At 50.5% G+C, this 24,225-nt stretch overlaps 1 protein-coding gene and 1 pseudogene across 1 annotated transcript in view; one reads left to right on the top strand and one right to left on the bottom strand.

Moving 5' to 3' along the window:
- Positions 1-21,525, top strand: part of UMODL1 (uromodulin like 1) — a 61,017-nt gene extending 39,492 nt beyond the window's left edge. Inside the window, exons 15-22 of the mRNA XM_060149464.1 lie at positions 454-667; positions 3,276-3,413; positions 4,959-5,278; positions 12,953-13,098; positions 13,596-13,832; positions 14,089-14,248; positions 16,270-16,354; positions 21,344-21,525. Of these exons, the coding sequence (XP_060005447.1) occupies positions 454-667; positions 3,276-3,413; positions 4,959-5,278; positions 12,953-13,098; positions 13,596-13,832; positions 14,089-14,248; positions 16,270-16,354; positions 21,344-21,525 (1,482 nt within the window). The remainder of the gene's footprint in view (positions 1-453; positions 668-3,275; positions 3,414-4,958; positions 5,279-12,952; positions 13,099-13,595; positions 13,833-14,088; positions 14,249-16,269; positions 16,355-21,343) is intronic.
- On the bottom strand, positions 11,335-12,935 carry LOC132520783 (ubiquitin carboxyl-terminal hydrolase 1-like; annotated as a pseudogene).
- Positions 21,526-24,225: the final 2,700 nt, after the last annotated feature.

The following is a 24,225-nucleotide window of genomic DNA, read 5'->3' on the forward strand; positions in this document are numbered from 1 at the left end:
GTTTTCGGAAAGGCAGCAGGAAGAAAGGAAGGGGAAATGTTCCGCAATATGAGGGCCATAAGCACTGTCGCGGAAAAAGTGGAGTCGGAGAGGTGGTGTCCCTCCCTAGGACCAGTTGCTCAGCCCTGTCCTCCGGGGCTCTGAGCTAAGAGCAGCAGATGCTAAATGCCGCTGTGAGCCCCCTACCAAGTTACAAGCCCCATAGGGTGGGGCTTTGGCACTTAGCCCCACGTTGACCGGCTGGCTCTGGTTGGGGGACAGGGCTCCGTGTCTCAGGCCCCACCGGCATTCGTGCTGGGCCTGGGGACTCGGCAGAACTCACCTGCGGCCTTGACATCTTTCCCAAGGCCAGCGCTGCTGCTGGCTGCGATCCCCAGAGGAGCCACCTTAGGACGAGGACCCCGTTTCCTCTCTCGGCACGCGGTTCTTCTCACCAGACCTGTTTCTCTAAAGGTGCGGAATTCCTTGCCAGCCTCCATGCTTCAGCACCTGGACACAGGTGGGGTGCAGGTGGAAGTGACCCGCATCTCCAGTGGCAGCGTCGTGGTGGAGTTCAACTTGCTGGTCATCGCAGACGTGGACGTCCGGGAGGTGTCTGCCACGTTCCTGGCCGCCTTTCAGAATGCCTCTCTGCTGGAGGTGGTCGGAGGTGACCCCTTCATAGTGGGTAGGCAGAGGCTGGACCCCGGTGGAGGCTCGCTCTGCAAGGGAGAGGCAGTGAAATCCTAGCCACTGGCTTTGTTTCTGAAAGATGCGCCTCCTCTTGACGGCTTCCCTGCATTAGATGAAAATGCGAAACAGATAGGACCCTCATCTCTCTTATTGCTCCTATGGTTTTTTTTTGTTTAAAAAGGTTTAAGGGTTGAAAAATCTTCGGGTGAACCTGCAAAGATTCCCGGGGATGCCGCATCCTTTCTGCAGGCTGCATCCTGCCCCTCCCTCCTTTGCTGCTCTTCCATGGGCTGAGGGCAGACAGGTCCCTCTCTGCTGGCAGATTTCCTCCCAAGCACAGTTTCCAAGGAAACTGTGGAAAATCCTAGGAAAAATAATTGAAAAGAAAAGCCGGGAGAAAAGGCAATTTAGAGTCTCTTCTCATATTGTATTAGTCAGCTGGAGTTGTAACAAAATACCACGGATGGAAACAACAGACATTTATTTTCTCACAGTTCTAGAGGCTGGGAGTCCAAAGACCAAGGTGCCGGCTGATTTTGGTGAGGGCCCGCTCCTGACGTGTAGGCGGCCACCCTCCTGCTGCGTCCTCACCTGGCTTTTCCTCTGTGTGTGTAGAGGGGGAGCGCTCTGCTGTCTCTTTTTATAAGGACATCAGTCCTGTCGGATCAGGGCCCCTCCCTAACGACCTCAGTTAACCTTAATTATCTCCTAAAGGGTCCACCTGCAAATGCAGTCACACTTGGGGTCAAGGCCTCAACACACAGATGTTGAGGACACACGGTTCAGACCCTAGCACATAGCATGCCTGAGAATAAACGATAAAAGGCTTATAGTTATATGTCTGGATGAAATCAAAGACAATATAGATGAATATTTTTCTGATCTTTGGAATGAGAAGGGTTAAGCCTGCAGAGGAAAAGCCTGGACTATTTGACTCTATAAAAAGTTAAAGCTCTCATGTCAAACAAAACAGTCACCATTGTAAAGCAAGCAGTGAACCAAAAGTAATTTCAACAATCTGATGAAGAATTATATCCTAAATAAAGAGCGATCACACACATTGGTGATAAAATACTAAGAACCCAATAGACACAGGCACAAAAGACCCAAATAGACCATATGTGAAAGATGACTCCCACGCGACTAACAAAGATGGAAGGATCAAAGGCATTCCCATTAAAATGAGTTACTCTTTTTGCCCATCTACAAGGAATTGTTTTTTTTAAAGATAATCCTGATAGCGAAGCAGCCCCTGCACACAGCTCTGGGAGAACAGGATTTGCTCACACTTCCTGGTATTTGTCAAGAGCTGTAAAAATGTTTCATCCACTTTGTTTTTTTGGGTTTTTTTTACTTTGTGTTTTTGTTTTTTTAATTTTTAGTGGAGTACAGTTGATGTACAATGTTGCGTTAGTTTCTGCTGTACAGCAAAGTGAATCAGTTATACATATATACCTATCCACTCTTTTTTAGATTCTTTTCCCATAGAGTCATTACAGAGTATTGAATAGAGTTCCCTGTGCTCTACAACAGGTCTTTATTAGTTACTTATTTTATATATCGTAGTGTGTATGTGTCAATCCCAATCTCCCAATTTATCCCTTCCTCACACCCTGGGAAACCATAAGTTTGTTTTTTACATCTGTGACTCTGTTTCTGTTTTGTAAATAAGTTCACTTGTACCAATTTTTTAGATTCCACCGATAGGCTCTATCATATGATATTTGTCTTTCTTCCTTAATGTTTTATCCTGCTCATTGCACGTAGCCCCTGTATCACAGCACTTACAGGACTCCATCCTAAGGAAACAGAACTCAGTGTGGACTATAGTTTACATGTAAAGACATTCATCTCATTGCTACTTTAAAAGCAGAAGATCGGAAATAACCCACAGTCCCGTAATAGGGAAGATAGTAAGTCAATTTTGGTAATCCATGCCATGGACTGTCAGGCAATTATTAAAAATGAGGTTTGCTGAGATAGAAAATATTCCTGACCCAAGGAAATGGGATGGAAGCTGGACTCACATTTGTGTATAAAACGTGATCTTAGCTGCATTGCAGTCTGCCTTTCGAAAGGCTGGAAAGGAATACACCAACATGCAAACACTTACGTCTGGGAGGTGGCCTCAAGGGGTTATTTTATTTTCTTTGCTAAGCTGTCCTGGTTTTTATCCATTTTCTGCAGTAAAGCCGCATTGTGGTTCATAAGGTAAGTAACTGAGCTTAGAGGTGAAAGCAAGTGTGTGCCGGGGTCCCTCTGCCTGATACCAGGGTCCAGGTGGGGCCCATTGGTCTCCTGGTCTCCAGGCAGCTGAGGGGATGCTGAGCTGCCTTCACTCTCCCCCCCTCCCATCCGCCCCCATCATCCTCCTTCCAGAACAGCCCCTGCAGACTTTCTGCCACCCGCCTCTCACCCCCATACCCGGCAGAAAATCAGGGTACCACCCTGTCTCCCGAAGCCTGCAGAACTGGCCATCTTTGCTATCATTTGATAATTTTAACCTTGGTTCCCGAGGTGCAGGCTGCCTGTAAACAGTGGGCAGAGCCGCGGTGCTCAAGCCTCCTGTGAGGGTTTCCTGTCTTGTTTCCTAAACGCTCCAGATTACGACGAGTGCGACAGCGGGGAGGATGACTGCGCCCCGGGCTCCTCCTGCCGCAACAGCCTGGGGTCCTTCACCTGCAGCTGCGAGGGAGGCACCCCCGACCTCCCCGTGGAATATTCTGGAAGACCCTGCGAAGGTAATAGTCTCAGGATCCCTTGTCTGGAATACGCTCAGGTAGTCTGTTCTTTGAAGGACGTTCGTCCCCAAAGTGCGTCTTTTCTAAACGAGATTGGCATGTTTCTATGTCTTGGGCAAGTTTCCGTGTGTATGAACACGTGCAAGCATGCATATGTGCCCACGTGCATGTGTGTGCACGTGTGCAATGCATGTGTGTGCGCGTGTGTGTGCACGTGTGCACATGCCTGTGCCGCCCCATCCTTCCACATCCCTCCAACCTTCTGGGTGGTGCCTCATCTCCAAGTGCTTCTTCTGATGCCCTTGATGAGAAAATATACACATCAACCCAGGTGCGTCCTCTCAGATGCTAAAAGATGATCTTGCAAAACATACAGCCTGTGTGACAAATGACACATGACATGGAAGCGTTTCTACTCAGACCCACTGTCCACGCAGCACTTTTCCCATTAAATGGGGCCTTCGTGGATTCACTGTTGACTCTGAGATGGCCCCTGCCATCCGGGGATCTGCGGTCAAGTAGAGGAGACATGTTTATAGGAGTGAACACAGTGTCTGAAGGAATATGGAATATGCTGTACTTGAGGCAGAAGCAGGAGGCCCCGAGGAGACTAAGTTGTTTCAGTCCCTTGAGTGTGGTCAGGGAAGGCTTCCTGGAAGAGGTGTCTTTGAGCTAGTCTTAAAGGATGGCTCCGACGGCACCAGCAGAGGGGGCTGCGGTGGGGCAGGGTGTGGTGGGTGGGTGCAACAGTAAGAACAGAGCTGTTGAAGGTGGGCATGGTCCAGGCACGCAGCATGGGCTGGCTGCAGCGTGATGCCTACAGGAGGTGGGTGGGAGAGAGGGGGAGTACCCCACCCAGCGAGGCCGGGTGAGGCCAGTCGAGAAGGCTGCGAACGCCGTGAGCAGGGGTTTGGACTGCATCCTGGGGCCGGGGAGCCAGGTGAGCAGCACCTTGAGATGAGAGGGCAGGTGCCGGGGCGGCAGGCAGCAGAGCCGGGCCATAGAGGAGGCTCAGGGAGGGCTGAGGTGTGTCCTGGGTCTGCCCTCCGAGGACGGTGGATGCTCTTACAGAGGCTCGTGTTCTTCTAGAGGTCGAAACCCAGCATGCTTTAGGGAAGCAGGAAGCTGGAGTAGGAACAAGGGACGCAAGGGTCCAGAGAGTGAACTTCATTAACCCACTTTAGAGATAAGACTCAGGGGCCCCCAGGAGTGATGGCTGATCCCAAGCCCATGGGTTCAGCACATGCCCAATGTCAGCCTGGGAGAGTCTGGGAGGGCAGGGGACCCCTCAGTTCCCCAGCCACGGGGGCCACAGTGAACCAGGGCAGGCCCAGCTGCCTGGGCTGGCAGGAACATGCAACACGCATGTGTGTGGCTCTGCTGGCATGTGCGACCTCGGGGGTGCGCTGCTGCAGGGTGCGGAGTGGTCCGTCTGCTGTCTGTCCCTTGCCCCGCCCCTGCCTTGTACCACGTCGCTGGCCAGGCTCACATGGCTGTCCCGAAGCACAGACCCACCCTATGCCTTTGTCTCCTCGTGTCTTGCAGGCGACTCTCCTGGCAACACACCCCAGGCCACCGGCCCAGAGCAGCCCCCTACCCCAGCAGGACCTGGGGCTGCCTCAGTGCAGGGTGCCCGCCCATCCCCCCAGGGCCTGTCCCCGCGGCTGAACCTGACCGGGGCCGTCAGGGTGCTCTGTGAGATCGAGAAGGTGGCCATCGCCATCCAGAAGCGTTTCCTGCAGCAGGAGTCCATCCCTGAATCCTCCCTGTACCTGGGACACCCGTCCTGCAATGTCAGCGACCACAACAGCACGCACGTGATCCTGGTGGCCGCGTGGGGCGAGTGCGGAACCGTCATGCAGAGTGTGAGGCCGGGCTCAGACCCACCATGGAGCGCGGGGAGGGGGCTCCGGGAGTCTGGATCTCGATCCGGGGAGGGTCCGTGTGTGGCCTGGGGGGCCAGGAGGACCCTGCACCCCGAGGCCTCCGACTGTAAGCGCAGGAGGACCCAGCCAAGGGTTAGAATAGGACGGAGCTCTCACCGGGGACCAGGCTGCGCCCTGGTGCAGGGATTCTGGTGGAAAGTCAGGGTTTACAAAAGCCTCCCAGTGATTCTGATGCACAGGCGGGATGGAGAGCCAGTGGGGGAGGAGAAAGGGCAGGAAAGCCGGGAGCCTGTGCGTGAACGTGTGTGCCTGTGTACACGTGTGCATGCATATGAAAACATGTTCGTGTGCACGTGCGTAGGTGAGTGAGCATGTGTGTGTGCATGCACGCACGGGTGCATGTGTATAAGAACGTGCCCGTGTGCATGTATGTCGGCGAGCGTGTGTATGCGTGTGCGTGTGGGAGTGTGTTTGTGCAGAATGTGTGAATGGCTGTGTGTGCCCGTGCATTGGTGGGGACGCCTCCCCCACGTGCTGGGGGTCCCGGGCCATGTCAGCATCTCTAGTTTGCAGCGTTCGTCACGTGGTGGGCTGATGGCTCCAGGTCCTGCGTCTTCAAATGCTGCCTCTAGGCCACAGTGACACTCCTGCACCCCTCACCCCCCATCCTTCCCGCTCCCCACACTTGGCCCCTGCTTTCAAGGCCATGCCAGGCAGACGCAGCACCTTCCATGGGTTCAGCCAGTGCTGGGCACGGGGGAAGCGGGAGCAGCATGGGGCGGTGTTGTCCCTGGAGAGACGTGAGGTCCTGGCACAGGAGGTACCATAACCCAGTAGAGCAGGGTGGGGCTGGGCTTCCTGGGCCCCGGGGGTGGGGGGAGGGGCCTTCTGGAAGGAGGCTGAAGTGGTCCCAAGGGGTGTACGGGGGGTGCACCACGACCCCAGGGGGCAAGTGCAGATAGCTGGATGAGGGAGGCCAGAAGTGGGGGAGGATTTACAAGGTGGAGGGTGTCTGAGTGGCTCTGGCCAGCGGGACGGCTGGGCCCTGGGTGGGACGGCGGCCCAAAGGGGAAGGGTCTCCTGTGGGAGGTGGGCTGGGGGAGGGTCTCAGCAGGGGCCCGGCCGTGGCACTGTGGGGAAGGTGGTCCTCAGGGATGCTGTGCTGCTGTGCTGAGCGGGGGTGGGGCTAGGCTTTGCTTCCTAGCACAGGGGTGGAGAGGGAACCGGGCCTTGAGAACCCCAAGGGCCTGCTGGCTGGGTATCTAGCCCCCTCATCACCCCCAGGTCAGGTATTGTCATCCACGTTTCACCAGTGGGACCTGGAGGCTCACCAAGGTCTATGGGGCCGGTGGTCAAAGTCAAGGTCTCCTGGCCTCCGAGGACCAGCCCTGAGGCCTCTGCGACTCTGCCTCTCCAGGGGCCTTGACGGCACGGGCTGGGCAAGGGACCATCACCCTCAGAGGCTCTGGTTGGAGCCCGGGGTGAGCTCCCTCGTGGGGCAGGTGAGCCCAGGCACTGGATGGGCTAGGCTTGCTGATGACCCCAGGTCAAGGGCACAGGGAGGCGACATCGCGGGCTGAAAGGCTCAGAGCTGGTGTGGGCTTCAGTAGGAAGAGCCCTGGGGAGGGGAGGCAGGGGAGACACAGTGGGAGACTTCTCGCAGAAGAGACCCGGGAAGGACAGGCAGGGGACACGGGGCACGGGGCAAAGGCAGCTCCAAGGTACCAGCCTGCCTGGAGGCCAGACCCAGGGCGAGGGCTGGCCGGGCAGCTGGAAGACCACGCGCACCTGTGGGCCCGGCTGGCCGCCCTCAGGCGTGATTCCACCTTCCCCTTGACGGGAGTGGGGTGGCCCTCAGACCCACACACAGGGCCGCTGGGTTGATGGACCAACCGGGACGTTTCCAGTGACCACAGCCTTCGTCAGTCCCCCTCCAACCCCTTCAGCCAGCACAGCTGAAAAATAACCAGGGTTTGGCTTCTCTTTCTTAAACATGCCTAAGACTCTCACCTGGAGGTGGGCGCACGGAGAGGGGGTGAGCAGCCATGGTGGGGGGTGCAGAGTGCGGGGGACCGCAGCTTCTGGGCGACTCCAGTTCTGAGCCAGAGTCCGCACACAAGCTGGCGGGGGGCGGGCACAGGTGTTGGCAGAGCTGCCGCTGTGGTTCTCAGGTCCACGTTGGTGCAGGACCTACAGACCTCAAGTGAGAGATGCTAGGAAATAAGACACTCTTGCCGGCAGTGCTCAGGTGCGATGGGCTGGCCAGGCTGCCCTCGGGGGAGTCAGCACCTCCTACACGGAGGCACAGACACAAGGCTGCAGGGGTCAGCTCTCCCACTTGCTTGTTTTTCCGAGCTAGACAAACACCTGGTTTAGCAATTAAATTCAGTAAAATTCAGGGTCCTTTCAGAGCAGAGGGAAATTCATCTCTTATGAGTCATCCAGGCCCTGGAAACCACAGGAGCTCTTCTGTGTTTTGAAATTTGTCAAAAACTAAGATTCCCCCTGGAGACTTACTTATACAAATACAACAGATTACGTACAGTTAGCAGGTTCTTCCTCCTTTTTGGGGAGAAGGGGGTTAAATTTTATCGCCCTCCTTGTTTTTTAAAAAAGTTAAATTTAAGGTCTCATCTCTCAGTTTAATGTACTATATACATCAAACTATGTTTCATACTATCTATGTTTACGATAAATTTAAGGTCTCACCTCTCAGTTTGATGTACCATATTCAGATGGTTTAGAGTATGTCTAGGAAGAGAGAGATTAGCCCGTGCCCCAAAGAGTCATGAAGTACAGAATCATCTTCATAAATACGTGTAAAATTCTTGTGAAGATAGCCGGGGACTGTCCAGGTTTTCTGAGGCATTTTTCAAAGTGAGTCAAGGCACATAATGTCCACCACTGTGAGGACACATGTTCTAAACTTGGTGTCTCTAATACAGCCCATCTGAGATGTGGCTTCATGGCTATTGTAAAACTAAATGTGCTGAATGAGGGTCTGCTTCTGAGCTGAAGAAACCACAGGGCCTGTAAACATCATGCAGATAATTAAAAATATGAGCTATGAACACAAGCGCTTTATTTTAAAAAGCAAACAAAGAAGACAGCGTCAATTCAAAAGTGTGTCAATGTTCCCATTGTGGATCGTTCAATTAAGAACCTATACACCTTTGTGCCCAGAAGCTAACGCATCAGGAGTCTCTACCAAGGAAAATGAATTCTAAAAATTATCATGACTGTCAATCATTCTAATTTCAGCATTTGTATAAAAACTTAGAGAGAGTAATAATAACCAAGAGCTAAAGATTCTTTTTAAAAAAGTTTTTATTCCAGTTTTATTGAGATGTAATTGACACACAAACTGTATAAGTTTCAGGTGTACAGCATGAGGATTTGACTTAATACATCATGAAATGATTATTGCAGTTTAAATGAACATCTGTCATCTCATATAGATACAAAATTAAAGAAATAGAAAAAATTTTTTTCCTGGGGGTAAGAGCTCTGAGGATTTACCCTCTTCACCACTTTCATGTATAAAGTACAGCAGTGCTAATTATATTTATCGTGTTGTACATGACATCCCTAGTACTTCTTTATCTTATAACTGGAAGTTTGTACCTTTTGACCACCTTCATCCAGTTCCCCCTCCCTCACTCCCTCCTCTGGTGACCGCAAATCTGACCTCTTTTTCTGTGGGTTTGTTTGTTTGTTTCTGAAGGATAATTGACCTGCAACACTGTGTTAGTTCCTGTTACACACATAGTGATTCATGTTTCTATGCATTTCAAAATGATCACCACGGTAAGTCTAGCTCCGATATATCACCATGCAAAGATATTACATGATTATTGACTATATTCCCCACACTGTACATTTCATACCCATGACTCATTTATTTTGTAACTAGAAGTTTTTACCTCTTAATCTCCGTCACCTATTTCTCTCATCCTCCCCCTCTTCCCTCTGGCAACCACCTGTTCTCTGTATCTATAACTGTTTCAGTTTTGTTATGTTTGTTCATTTGTTTTGTTTTTTTTAGATTCCACATATAAGGGGTAACATACAGTATTTGTCTTTTTCTGTCTGACTTATTTCACTTAGCATAATACCCTCTAGGTCCATCCATGTTGCTACAAATGGCAAGATTTCATTCTTTTATATGACTGAGTAGTATTCCATTATATATATATATGTATAAATATGTATATATTTCAGATCCTCTGCCCATTTTTTAATTGGGTTGTTTGTTTTTTGATGTTGAGTTATATGTGTTCTTTGTATGTTTTGGATATTAATCCCTTACCAGATATATTATTTGCAAATATCTTCTCCCATTCAGTAGGTGGCCTTTTTCGTTTTGTTGATAGTTTCCTTCATTGTGCAAGTTTTAGTTTATGTAGTACCATTTGTTTATTTTTGCTTTTGTTTCCCTTGCCTGAGGAGACATATCAAAAAAAATATTACTAAGACTGATGTCAAACAGCATACTGCCTATGTTTTCTTCTAGAAGTTTTATGGTTGCAGGTCTTACATTTAAGTCTTTAATCCATTTTGAATTTATTTTTGTGCATGGTGTGAGTGAGAAGTCCAGTTTGATTCTTTTGCATGTAGCTGTCCAGTTTTCCCAACACCATTAATTGGAGAAGGTGACTTTTCCCTATTGTATATTTTTGCCTCCTTTCTTGTAGATTAATTGTCCATATAACTGTAGGTTGATTCCTGGGCTCTCTGTTCTGTTCCATTGATCTGTGTGTCTGTTTTGTGCCAGTACCATGCTATTTTGATTACTGTAGCTTTGTAGTATAGTCTAAAGCCAGGAAGTGTGACACTTCCAGCTTTGTTCTTCTTTCTAAAGATTGTTTTGTCTATTTGGGGTCTTTTGTGTTTCCATACCAATTTTAGAATTTTTTTGTTCTAGTTCTGTGGAAAATGCCATTGATATTTTGATAAGGATTGCACTGAATCTGTAGATTGCCCTGGGTAGCATGGTCATTTTAACAATATTAATTCTTCCAACCCATTAATACGTATATCTGTCCATCTATTTGTGTTGTCTTCAGTTTCTTTCATCAGTGTCTTACAGTTTTCTGAGTACAAGTCTTTTACCTCCTTAGTTAGATTTATTCCTAGGTATTTTATTTTTTTGATGTGATTGTAAATGAGGTTCTTTTCTCTTTCTGATAGTTTGTTGTTAGTGTACAGAAATGCAACAGATTTCTATATATTAATTTTGTTTCTGCAACTTTACCAAATTCATAGATGAGGTTTTTTGGTGGTGTCTTTAGGATTTTCTATGTATGGTATCATGTCATCTTCAAACAGTGACAGTTTTTTTGTTTGTTTTAATGAGAGCCCTGGGTCACACAGCTGTCTTCTTGCTATAACCTCACATGGCAGAAGGGACAAGGGAGTTCTCTGGGGTCTCTTTTGTAAGGGCACTAATCTCCCCCAAAGGCCCTATCTCCGAACACTATCACACTGGGGATTAGGTTTCAACAAACAGGTTTTATGGGGACACAAGCATTGGGTCAACCCAGCAGGAAGCTCGCAGGACAAAACAGCCATTCCTTTATATGTCCTCATCCTTTTAGCCCTGAAGCAGCCTGCCCTGGGAAGGGCATGATCTCAGGTGAGACTGACCCTGAAGAAGCTGACAGTTGGAGACCATCTGCTGACTGCACAGCTCACAGCTGGGCAGCAAGTCTTTCCTTGAAGAGGGATCTGAATGGGACATCTCTGTGTCTACCAGAGTCTACCTCTCGAATAGTGACAGTTTTACTTCTTCCTTTCCAATTTGGATTCCTTTTATTTCTTTTTCTTTTCTGATTGCTGTGGCTGGGACTTCCAATACTATGTTGAATAGAAGTGGTGACAGTGAGCATCCTTGTCTTATTCCTGACCTTAGAGGAAATGCTTTTAGCTTTTCACCATTGAGTATGATGTTCAAGAGGCATAGACTCTTTGATGTAAACAACTTTATCAGTTTGTCCAGGTCTGTTTAATATGCACACAAGGAAAATGCACTTGTTCTATAATTTCTTAAAAAACAGCAAGTAAGGAGTAGATGCAGTAGCTGTAGAAGGAAAGAGAATCAAAAGGTCCTTCTCTTCAGGGACTTTCAGATCATTGGAGAGTAGACAATTCCCTTCCTGCTCCTCCAAGCTTTGCCCTACAGACGATGTTTTGTTCTCAGACCCACTCATGTCAAGGCCTATTTGGCCGTTAGATTTCTCGTCTGTCAGATGCACAGGTTCCATTAGCATTGTTAGTGTCAAAATGTCTATTTTCAGCAAACGCTCTACTGGCAACCTTATCGGGATTAGACCCTTTGTCATGTAGCTCGTACTCTGCTTTGCTCTTTCATCCTCCAAGAAGTCCAATAACTTCTACTTTACTTGGCTGTGTATTTCTACAAACTCTAATCCACACTTCTTTACTGGCGTAATTTTCAACCATGCCTCTTGTTTCCTCTTCATTCCATGGCTCTGATTTACCTATTTCACACAAAATTCCCCTTGTCTAGTTCTAAACTGTTAAGGCCAGCGACTTTAACAGAAGCAGGGCAATGCCCACTACCAGTCGTTATGCATAGTAAGCATTACAACCGCAGGTCATCTAGGCTGTCCTTGACTGGCCCTGTGCTCTGTTCTTCTAGTGACACTTTTGGAGATGTCAGTAAGGGGTGTTGATCTTGCAGAAGCCACCACCAGGACAGTCAAACTCCAAGCCACTAGCAAGTAGAGCACTTCAAATGGGTGGCTACAACTTCAGGCATTTTGTCAAACAAAATGTTTAGCTTCAGTATAATGGTGGCAATTTTCACAGACATTTTAATCTCTTCCTACAATGCTCTCCACTGAATCAAATGATGAAATTGCCCATCCCAGGGTCTTCATCACTATTTTTGGCTCTGGAGAAATTTTGGAGCTCTCTTTGATGTTGGCAAGCCCATCTGCTTGTACTGGTATACAACGGCCTGAAAATCTTCTCTTTTTCCTGATAAACGTTCACATTCTGAGTATCCAGTCCTTAATACCAGCTGACCCTGGCAGCGTTTCTCTAGCATGAAACTGATTAGCTCTGCACTTTTTTTTTAATGGCCTTAACCTCATTAACGCTAACGGGCATCACAATTCTCCCTGGAGACTTGTGTCCACAGGCCAGAGCTGTGTTATCATTTCACACCCCTGAGTCCTCTTCCAGACCACATTCATTTTCTTTAGGTTGCCCTCTGGACCCTTGGTTCTGTGTTAGTGTCCCTAGAATTAGAAAGAATGCAGTTTGATGAGTCGCAGGCTTTAACCGATTTATTTTAACTCGATTTCTTTGGTGAGGGCTTGCTCTCTAATTTTCAGAAGTGTACCTGGGGATTATTTGGGGAAGAATCTAATCTATTGTTTGGGGTATCGTCTGATCTAGTTTGTCTCTGGTTCTCTTTTAATGAAGAAAGCGGGTACAGGAAGTAGGCTAAACCAGATGTCACGATGTTATGTTCTCTTTTGCAATTTATACTGGGAAAAAGTTGTCAAGGTTTTCATATTTGGGGGGATAAGCTTTAAACAACCCCTGCACCCAGAACTGTGGTCCATAGACATGTTGGGGGCCTGCTGGGGCCCGGGAGCTCACTCATGTCCCGTCTGCGTTCAGAACATGACGAATACGGTGGTGAGGACCACGCTGAGGAACGACATGTCCCCAGAGGGCATCATCCATCACCTGAAGATCCTGAGCCCTATCCACTGCGCCTTCCAGAATGACCTCCTGACGTCATCGGGCTACACCCCGGAGTGGGGGTAAGTGCAGAGGCGTCTCCCCAATTCCCTGCAGCTCACGTTCCTCCCAGCACCATCACTTGGGGGTTTCTTTAGGGTTTTAATCACTTGAGGACCCTTCTGAGAGACTGAACATACCAAAGGCAGTGGCCAAGACTTGATTAATAACTACCAGCTTCCCTAGATTTGTCCCCATCTCCAGTTTAGAACCAACCAGGGAAAGCCACATCTGTTCCCCTAGCCAGTCACGTAGGACGCCCCCGTCAGGGCACGCCTCTCTCCCCCTTTCCCCTGTGAAGCTCACCCCTCCTCTGCCTGCCTTTGAGTCTCCACCAAACTCTAGTGTCCGGGGCTGACCCCAGCTCTAGCCAGCTCAAAAAAAAAATAGCCTTTCTTTTCTTATTCTCATTTGGGTGGTCTTCTTTTAATTCCATCTTTCTTTGGAGTATTTTGGGGAGAAATGGGAACAGGAGGGTCACAGAAGCAGACCCCCCGCCCGCAAACGCTCCCTCTTGCAGGGTTTACACCGTCATCGAGGACCTCCATGGCGCTGGAAGTTTTGTCACCGAAATGCAGTTATTTATTGGAGACTCTCCTATTCCTCAAAATTATACCGTGTCTGCCAGTGATGACGTCAAGATTGAAGTAGGGCTCTATAAACAGAAAAGCAACCTCAAGGTGGTCCTGACCGAGTGCTGGGCAACGCCATCCAGCAATGCCAGGGACCCGGTCATGTTTGGCTTCATTAACAACAGGTAGGGGCACCCACCCCCTCTGTGTAGCCTTCTTTGGACCCTCTGAATTTCCAGACATGCATGGATGCAGACCCGGGTTTTAGGTGACGCCCTCAGGAGAGCCTCCTCTTGGGAACCAGAGATCTAGCCATCCTTGCCTTCTTGTATCCTAGTGGGGATGCTCCGTGTGCACTCAGGTGCACGGTAAGGAAACTCACCTGGGAACAAGGACAGGAGGGCCAGTTTAGAACTAATGAGTCGCTTTGTCTCTTCCCAGCTGCCCTATCCCCAACACACACACGAATGTGATCGAGAACGGGAACTCCAACAAGGCCCAGTTTAAGCTGAAAATCTTTTCCTTCATCAACAACTCCATAGTCTATCTGCACTGCAAACTCCGCATCTGCATGGAATCCCCTGGAACCACGTGCAAAATAGTAGGTGTTTTGCTGTTCTAAACCTCTGGACTCACCCTCTTTGTTATGAGGAGGGTTGCTCTGTGATCAGAAGCCCAGGGCCTGGGCATTTCTGGGGCCAGACTTCAGGGAGGAGGTGCCGGGCCCTGCAGACCTGGCCCTTAAAAGACATGAAATGAGGTTTTAATGGTGGGCAGTCTTGGGTGAGGACCAGTGTCACTGGGGGGCTAACTTGAGTCCTTCCTTAGACCATACCATTCCACTGGCCATCACATCAGACCTTCCTTGGTGCTGTAATGCTTCCTTGGTCATGGTGCTGTAATGCTTCTCCTTCGAGGTGATCGAATGCATACTTAGGTGTAAAAATGTTATTTTTTTTTTTTTTTTTTGCGGTACGCGGGCCTCTCACCGTCGCGGCCTCTCCCGTTGCGGAGCACAGGCTCCGGACGCGCAGGCTCAGCGGCCATGGCTCACGGGCCCAGCCGCTCTGCGGCATGCGGGATCTTCCCAGACCGGGGCACGAACCCGTGTCCCCTGCACCGGCAGGCGGACTCCCAACCACTGCGCCACCAGGGAAGCCCTAAAAATGTTATTTTAATCTGAAATTATTTTTAGCAAGTCGGTGGCACACTGCTGAATCCTAGCCACTAGGTTATTTCATCAGGTTTTTGTTCTTTCCCGTTCAGCGTTTATGCTGGGATTATGAATAACTTTACATTCTCATTTCCTCAGAACTTTGAATTTGAAATGTGCTTTGCACTTCTGGGTTGGAGAGTTATTCTTCATCCACAGACAAGTATGTGAAGTGACTGTCATGTGTCACCTGCGGCTGGGGAAGGCATGGAGGGCTCTGTTGGCCTTTGCTTCAGCAACCGCATATTTCTCTCTCCTTTGGGGACACGTTTGTTCCTGTGCTCCTTACAAAAGTTGGGCAGTTTTCCTGGGTGATCAGGGCCAGCCATCAGTCAGGATGCACAGCAGAAGAAATCCAGTGAGCCCTCATTTTGCTGTCACTTTTTCTCAAACAGCAGGTCTACTGGAAAGGAACACAGACTCCTGGTGCCTGCCCGCTGAGGGGCTCCGAGCCTGCATCAGCCTCTTAGAAACCCTAGGGTGTTAATGAGCATGACAGCTTTGACAGGGAGCGGCCAGTTCTCAAATTCTCTACACTATGAGCTTCATGTATTTCTTTCCAAGCTCCTCTAGGATGGGTGTTGTATTGGTTTCCTGCGGCTGCTGTAATGAAGTACCGCAGGCTGGGCAGCTTAAATAACATAAATCTATCCTCACACAGTCTGGAGGCTGGAAGTCCGAGATCAAGGTGTCGGCTGGGCTGTTCCTTGTGAGGCTGTGGGAGAATCTGTTCCAGGTCCAGCTCCCTGACTGATCGATGTCACCTTCTCCCTGTGTCTTCACATGTCTTCCCTCTGTGCATATCTGTGTCTGTGTTCAAATGTTCTCTTTTTGCAAGAACACAGTCCTATTGGATTAGGGCCACCCTACTGACCTCATCTTAACGCGATCATCTGCAAAGGCCCTATTTCCAAATAAGGTCACGTCCACAGGTACTGAGGTTAGGACTGCAACATCTTTTGGGGGACACGATGCACCCCATAGCAGGTGTATGGTAGACAGATTCTATCATGTCATTGAAACTTTTCATCAGGCCCAGGTGTTAAAAGGAGCAGGTGTCTGCCGCGGGCTGTGGAGAACAAAGGGTGACTCTGAGACGATGCCCCCAGGGGCCAAGGGGCCAGAGCTGGAAACTGGAGACAGCACAGGGGGCTACATCTTGCTTCCTCCAACCCTCCTGCTGCCCAGCCCTCCCCCATCCAGTTGGGCACCCTGCCTGCACAGCCCCGAGGCCCAGGTGGTCCAGCCTCCCCCTTCCTCCTTCTCCCCTGACCAAGCTCATCCATTGTGACTTGACGTTTCTGGCAGGAAAGAACATGTACGAATCAGAGTATCAACCCTGATAGTGGATACATTTCTCATAAACATTGTTCAGCTAATTTGTACTTCTTCTCCTTTTAAAATTACAGAACTGTGACGACTTTAGGTCGCTGAGAAATGGCGAGCCCTCTGCAACGCACCAGATGTCCTGGGGACCCCTGATTCGGTCCGAAGGTAAGCTGGTGACTTGGTTTAGACAACTAAACTTGGGTATTGATTCAGAAACTGCTAGCTGTCCCCAAATATCTGTTCTCTTCTCCTTCCATGGTAATAGAACCCCCAGTTTTTAGGGGACAGGTGGCTGCCAGGAATAAACACTATAATTCCCAACTGACCTTATAGCAAGAGTGGCCATATGGGTGAGCTCTGGCTAATGAGATGCAAAAGAGAGTGTCAAGTGACAACTTTTTTTTTTAACATCTTGATTGGAGTATAATTGCTTTACAATGGTGTGTTAGTTTCTGCTGTATAACAAAGTGAATCAGTTATACATATACATATATCCCCGTATCTCCTCCCTCTTGCGTCTCCCTCCCTCCCTCCCACCCCTCTAGGTGGTCACAAAGCACTGTGTGCCTGCCTTATAAACATCCGGTACCCACCCGGCTGCCTGACGTTCAGGGGAGGCGGCTGCAGGCAGCCGCCATCTGGGGGCATGAGCGCCGTGGAGGCGGGAGCCGGGAGCCCCAGGACACCGTGGAGCGAAGCTGCAGGGCCAGGCCTGGGCTCTGACCTCTGATGTTTATGCCAGAAAGAAATAAGCTTCCATTTTCCTTGTCGCTGCTTTTTTGGGTTTTTCTCTTCCTTTCGGCTAAACCTAATCCCAGTTGACTTTCCTTTTTTATTGTTTTTCTTCCTAACTTGGATGGCCCTCCTTGCCTCTCTATTTTCCCATACAGGAACTTCCGGGTTTTGGATGCAGGGTGTAAACCGGGATGGGTGTGCTAACCAGGGCTTGGGAAGCGGGCCTCTTACTGCTCTGGCCTCTCCCATTGCAGAGCACAGGCTCCGGACACGCAGGCTCAGCAGTCACGGCTCACGGGCCCAGCCGCTCCGCGGCATGTGGGATCTTCCCGGACTGGGGCACGAACCCGCAGCCCCTGCATCGGCAGGCGGACTCTCAACCACTGCGCCACCAGGGAAGCCCCAAGGGAGGTCTTCTTAGCCAGTGATATTCAACTGCTGGTTCTCATGCAGAGGATTTTGGAAATGAAAACAAAAGTCCCAGGTCCCAGGCCATGCCCCAGGCCAACCAACTCAATGTCTCTGGAGCTGGATTCCAGGCCCTGGTGTTTTGCACCGGTCCTCGGACGATCGCTGGCCTGGGTCCTGGGACAATGTGCTTTTCCTATCCTCTTCATTGTCTTAAATGGCTGAGAACTGATGGATCTAATATGAAAGAGAATGTATGTGAATTGCATTCTTATTTATAGAAACAGAACTTCCATTTATTCGTAGATATTACAGATAATGTCAAAACCAGAATGGAAAAAACACTGGGTTTGGAGTCAGGAGGGCTGTGTTTAAATATAGGCTCTCATACTTCTGAGCTGTGTGGTCTTAGGAATATTCCCGAGTCTTCTGAGTCCCGTCCAGCCAGCCATGATTCCTCCATCCATCCACTCACCTACCCACTTATTCATTATCTCCTCTAACTACTGTATGCCAGGCACTGTGCTTTTTCTCTACATCATAGGAGTTATTACAACAGTCCTACATACCTGGCCAATAAGATTACAGTAAATAAAAATCCTCTGTGAGGCTAAAATTTGTGATGCAGGAGCTAGGTTGCCTGGAGACAAAACTTGGGTCTGACTTTGGGCATGCTGCCTTTGCCTCATTTGCCTCATCTGTAAAATGGGGACAACAATAATGATGATGGTAATTCCTAGTTCATACAGTGCCTTGTCCGTAGCAATCACTGGTAAGTGTTATTTATTATCCTTCCTAACCGGTAGTGCACTTCACTAACACAACCATTGCAGAGAACCCCAAACACAGTAAGGGTGTAGACGGTCAAGCTCAATGACAAGGTTTATAATTATTCATTTTGTTCATCATTCTTTCTCATTGTATTATTAGCTTTTCTGCTTCATAACTGTGTCATACAAATATACAGAAACATCATTTAGAAACTTGGAATCTCTCAGCTGGTAGGCAGGTGATTACATTTTAATAGTGTGTAGTAACAGAAATACTGCTGGAGACAGAGTGAAAAGAGGCTGGCAGACAAGTACCTCCGGGATTTTATCTCTGCCCCTCCCACTGGGCACCCATGACCTCTCCCCTGCTATCACATCACTTCTACTCTGGGGAAGAATGAGAACTCTGGGAGATCTCAGGGAACATGTCCAAGCTCACACAGCTATCACCTGGACAAGCTGGGCCTCTCCCAGCAGTTCCAGCCTTTTCCTAACCCACCCACCCTTGGTCTCCAGGGGCTGCCCTGGCTTCCTTTCCAGGCATCAGTCCACCCCAGCCTTCACACCACGGGTGTTAGTTTTCTGGGGCTAGTGACACAGGAAACTAAGAATCACAAACCGGGTGGCTTAAAAGAACAGAAACTACTCTCTCGGAGTCTGGAGACCCAAGTCCCAGGTCATGGCGTGGGCGGGGCTGGTTCCTTCCGAAGTCCCTGAGGGAGAGTCCGTTCCAGGCCTCTCTCCCAGCTTCTGGTGGTTCTGGTCTGGCAGGCTTGGCTTGTGGTTGCATCCCTCCAGCCTCTGCCTCTGTATCCCATGGCTTTTCCTGAAGGTCTCTGTCTTCTTACAAGGACACCAGTCGTTGAATTAGGGGCCTCTTCTGCTTGAGTATAACTTAACTAAAGATGTCTGCAATGACCCTATTTCCAAATAAGGTCACATTCTCAGGCACTGGGGGTTAGGACTCAACATACGTGTTTTGGAGGGATACACTTCAACACATAACACTGTGTGTTGGCAATTTTAAGGCAGCATCCAACTGGTAATCGTTCCTGAATCTGTGCTACCAACAAATCATATATCGGCACTGTAATTTTTGCACTTCATTTTTGGAAATCATCCGTGGCCATCTGCTTTATAGAGAACATTATTTCTCACTCACTAGAGTTTTTTTGTGTGAAGAGGTAGAGAATGTTTGAGATTAATGTCCGTGGGATCCTGAAATGTCCCAGGGGGAAGGGTCTGGAACAATTATCGAGGCAGCTCAGAAGTGAGGGGCCTGGGTGCCCCCAGAGAACAGCTGAGCTGGACCTCAGACCTCTGGAAGGACCTGGACCCTCTGCAAGGGGCCGGGGTTATACGTACCCTGCTCCTGGGTTATTTGCGTGCCAGGAGGTCCTCCATCACTTTCCCTCACCAAGATGTGTCCCCTTCACAAGAGCAGCGATAGGCTAGTGTTTTTGTGAAAAGACTGATCATGTGCGTCACCGCCGTGATGTCACAGCAGCCCTGCTCCTGCTATCCTGGGGGACGACCAGTGTCTTTCATTTAAGCATCTCGTCTATCGTGGACTGACAGGTGGTTACTATGTTTAAGGAAATACCCCCAACGATGACGCGGGTTGCATTGCGACACAGGCTCCCTCTCTAGTTGTAAGCATCTCTCCTGGACCAGTAACCATTCCTGGACCATGGTAACCAGTGGACGGCACCGGCCTGTGGACCCCACTCGGAGCAGCTCTGAGTCAGTGGCCAGTGAAGAGTCCTCGGCTGCAGGGAACAGAAACCCAGCTGGAGAGGCAGCGACCGAACACGTTCGGTCATCTCCGTAGCTGCCAGTCTGGGGCTGGGGCTGGGCTCCACGGGGCCAACAAGGGGGCCTCTTCTGCCTTTCTGCTCCAGCATCCTCAGGGCAGACAGCCCCCCTTGTGCTCACAAGTTGGTCCCCTACGTGAGGCACAGGAGGAGGGGGAAGGGTTCACTGTAGCACCCACTGGAGGATGGATTTAAGATCCAGCCATGAAGGGGTTGTCAGGAAGCTGGTGCCCCAGAGTCTGGAGGCCTCAGCTTCCTTGGGAGGTTGCAGCCGCTCCAGCAACTGTCCCCAGTATCCCTATCCCAGTGTGGTCCTCCCTCTGGAGGAGGGGGTTGTCCGGTTCCAGCTGGCCCACCATCCAGGCAGTCGGGTGGGAGCCTCTTCTAGGCCATTGCTGAATCACTTTGGTGTCTGCACTCGTCTGATCCATGACTGGGAGACCTGGAGCGGCGGCCACTTCCGGAAACAGCCCCAGAAATGGAAAACGGGATCTCCAGTGTCCCTTATTGTCCAGGAATGCTTTCCTACCCAGACCTTTCTGATAAGCTCCTGTGGTGAAATTGAGATAAAATTCACCTAATCTAAAGTTAACGGTTTTAAAATAAATAATTGGGCAGAATTCAGCACCTTCACCACCCTTCTCTAGCTTCAAAACATTTGCATCACCCGAAGCAGCTCCGTGCCCACAGGAGGGAGTGACTCCGCAGCCCTTCCCCTGCCCCTGAAACTACCTGGCTTGGCTTCCTGTCTAGTTTCCCTAGAAACAGGGTCACACGACAACGTGTGGTCCTTGGAGACCGATGCCTGTCACTCAGCACAATGGGTGTTTTCCAGGCTCATCCATGTCATAACCTGTGGCCGAATCTCGTTCCTTTTATGGCCGAATATTATTCCACCGGGTGGATGGACCACGTGCTGTTTATTCATTCGTCCTTTGACGGATTTGGGGGCTGTTTCCCCCTTTCGGCTGTGCTGGATATGCTGCTATGTGGCCGCGTGTATGAGTGTTTATTGAGTCCCTGTGTTCAGCAGTTTGGGGTCCAGGCTCTCCTGTGCTTTCCTGTCCCTGAGTGCGGGGAAGGCCAGCTTCCCGGTGCTGTGCGGTGTGTGGGCACCGTGTGTCTCTGTGCAGGGCACGCTGAGCGCTCTGCCCCGACCTGGAGATCCTGGGGCTCCCGCATGGCCTCCTTCCTCTTGGCCAGTGATTATCCAGAACGTGGGCAGGCAGACCTGTCCTGGCTGCTGTGCTCTCCCGGGCTTGGGGCGGGGGCACGGGCACGCTGAACGTCTGATGCGTGAGAGCTTGCTCCATCGCGGGTGCGTCCCGTCCCGAGCCCTCCATCCAGGGGCAATGCCGGGACCCCGCTGCGACCAGGCCGAGCTGCTTTGGGCAGACCACCCACCTGCGCCTGTTTCATCCCTGCAGGAGAACCTCCAGCTGCAAAGCCGGGCCTGCGAGCCAGTTACCTGGTCCTCACGCTGGTGGCTGCCTTTGCCTTGGTGGCGGGGCCAGCTGCCCTTCTCATCATGCGCTACCAGCGAACGACCGGGAAATACAACCTCAAAACCCAGTCCGACAACTTCCGCTACCAGGTGTTCCACGAATAAGGAGCCCGGCTGCCCGCAGGTGGGTGAGGAGGGAGGCCCGTCTCGTCTGAGGCACCAGCCCTGCCTTTGCCGCCGAGGTGCCTACACCGTGCGTCCCGCGGGGTTCGGCAAAGGGTAGATTTGTGGGTTTCGGCGGCTCCTGCCTGGGATACCGTGATTTATAATCAGGAATATGTGCTTGGTCTTCACCCACTGCTCCTGGCACAGAGCTCCTGAAACCCTTGGAATTTCCTAAGTGCTGAGGGCGGTAAAGGTGTTTTTGTTATATTAGTGAGGGGACCTTTGGCCTGTGCCTTAGAAGGGGGGCCGGTTGCTGGGAGAGACTGCGGCGTGATTAGAGGGCTAGACGTGCTCTGCTGAGGCTCCAGATAGGGGGCGAACGGCAGTAACTTCAGCTCAACTTTCCTCCAATAATAAAGATAACAGCTGCCTTGGCGGGGTGCCTTCCAGTCTGGTTGGGGGCCCGCCAGGTTTGGTCACGAAGACCCTCCCACTTCCCCATCCTATTCCATCCTGCCCCCGTCGGGGGTCCTGTCACGTGGACACGCCCCACAGTGGCTGGCCCAGGTCCCTGTTTCCTGCCTGGGTCCGCAGCGTCCCCCGCTGGGCCACCTTCCCCGCGTTCAGCTCTTCATTCTCTCGAGATAACGGACCTTTGATACAACTCCTCAAAGTGTGGCAGTTCCTGGCTTCATCCCTTAAATGAGGAAAGGGGGCTCAGAGATCTCAAGTGAATCACCCCCATCACACAGCAGAGGCGGGTTACAGCGCACTTCCCCACAAGGCAACGTCCCTTTCTGGGTGACTTCAGCGTCGTCAGAGAAAATGTCACCTCCTTCAGGGGCTGGTCCTGCAGACACTGGAAACGTGATGTCTTCGCCCTGTCTCAGCCCCCTTTGCTCCGAGGACCCAAGAGCTCACGTGATTCCAGGGCCTCGGAGCCCTTACAGCCTGGATGGGGAGGGTTGGACCAGGGCCACTCACCTCCCCGCATAGAATCGCAAGAGAATTTCAGCAACTTTTACTTAATATTTAGAAAATGAATTCCAACAAGGAGGCCAACACTTGTCCTGGAGAATTTCTAAGGAAATCTTGTGTGTTGGTGCCTCAGCCGTGCTGGATGGCCCCCTCCTCGAAATTAAAACACTACAGGGAAAATTGGTCCCTTTTCTTTTCTTATTCTCCTGAGACTTCTGTCTTCCAAAGTAAAAAATATCTATATCTGGTTCTCAAGTTCCTGAAAAAATCTGCTTTTTGAAAATCTCAAACAAATAAACATCTCCAAGGTTGGCAGTTGGTACAACCCCGCTCGGTGATGAGCCCCGTATCCGGGTGGGTGGTCCACAGATAGCGCAAAGGCACAGAGCCCCGAGGGTGTGGCCGTCTGGCTCAGGTGTGTGTACCTGTCTCACCTGACTGCTGAGCTGCGGGAGCTGCACTCACCGGAGACCGGGGTTCCTGTGCCTCCTGGGATTCGCTGCCCTTTTATTTGGGCTCAGTCTCTCACCATTCGGCAAGCACAGATGTCATGTCCTGGGGGTTGGCGGTAACCTCCGCGACCCACTCTGGGCTTTCCAGCATCAACCCCACCTTTCCTGCTGCAGACTGACGCAGGCAGTCTCCTTCCCCACACAGGTAGCCGTGAATCAAGCTCCAGTCTCCACTCAGGCGTCGATGGCAGCCTGCCCTGTCCCTCATCCAGAGCCTGGATGAGCTCCAGAAGTGGTGGAAACACAGCCTCTGCCTGCCCCCAGGAGGCCCGTCCTCTGCCCGGGTCCCAGACAAGGCAGCACCAGGTGGGCGAGCGGAGCTGGTGGAGAAGCAGGCCAGGAGCTGAATGCCCAGAGCTTCAGACACAGGGGTCTTCGAACCAAGCTCGAACGCAGCTCTGCCGTCACGCCATCGCCTCCACCACACAGAGCTCCCAGGCCCCTTACCACCCTAAGCGGTCCAGGCGGCCCTTCCTGGCTTTGCTCACCATCGGCATCTATCACCTACCACCCACCCCTCCATCCATCCATTTGACCCTCTGTCAAATACATAACATTTCACATTTTCGAAACTATTGGACAGTGTAGTTGAAGTTCTTTTTAAAATAGGTGAGTCATTGAAATTGGGTCATTTGTAGAGACGTGGATGGACCTAGAGACTGCCATACAGAGTAAGTCAGAAAGAGAAAAACAAATATTGCAAATTAACGACATATATGTGGAATCTAGAAAAATGGTACCGATGAACCGGTTTGCAAGGCAGAAATAGAGACACAGATGTAGAGAATAAACATATGGACACCAAGGGGGGAAAGCGGGGGTGGGCCGGTGGTGGTGGGATGAATTGGGAGATTGGGATTGAACATGTATACACTAATATGTATAAAATAGATAACTAATAAGAACCTGCTGTATAAAAAAATACAATTAGATAAAAAATAAAAATAGGTGAGTCATAAAAATACTGCCAATGTGATTTTTAGTAGACATATATACTCTTTAACTTTTTTTTTTTTTTTTTGCGGTTCGCGGGCCTCTCACTGCTGTGGCCTCTCCCGTTGCGGAGCACAGGCTCCTGACGCGCAGGCTCAGCGGCCATGGCTCATGGGCCCAGCCGCTCCGCGGCACGTGGGATCTTCCCGGACCGAGGCACGAACCCGCGTCCCCTGCATCGACAGGCGGACTCTCAACCACCGCGCCACCAGGGAAG

The sequence above is a fragment of the Lagenorhynchus albirostris genome, chromosome 5 (assembly GCF_949774975.1).
Source record: "Lagenorhynchus albirostris chromosome 5, mLagAlb1.1, whole genome shotgun sequence".
NCBI classification, from domain to species: Eukaryota; Metazoa; Chordata; class Mammalia; order Artiodactyla; family Delphinidae; genus Lagenorhynchus; species Lagenorhynchus albirostris.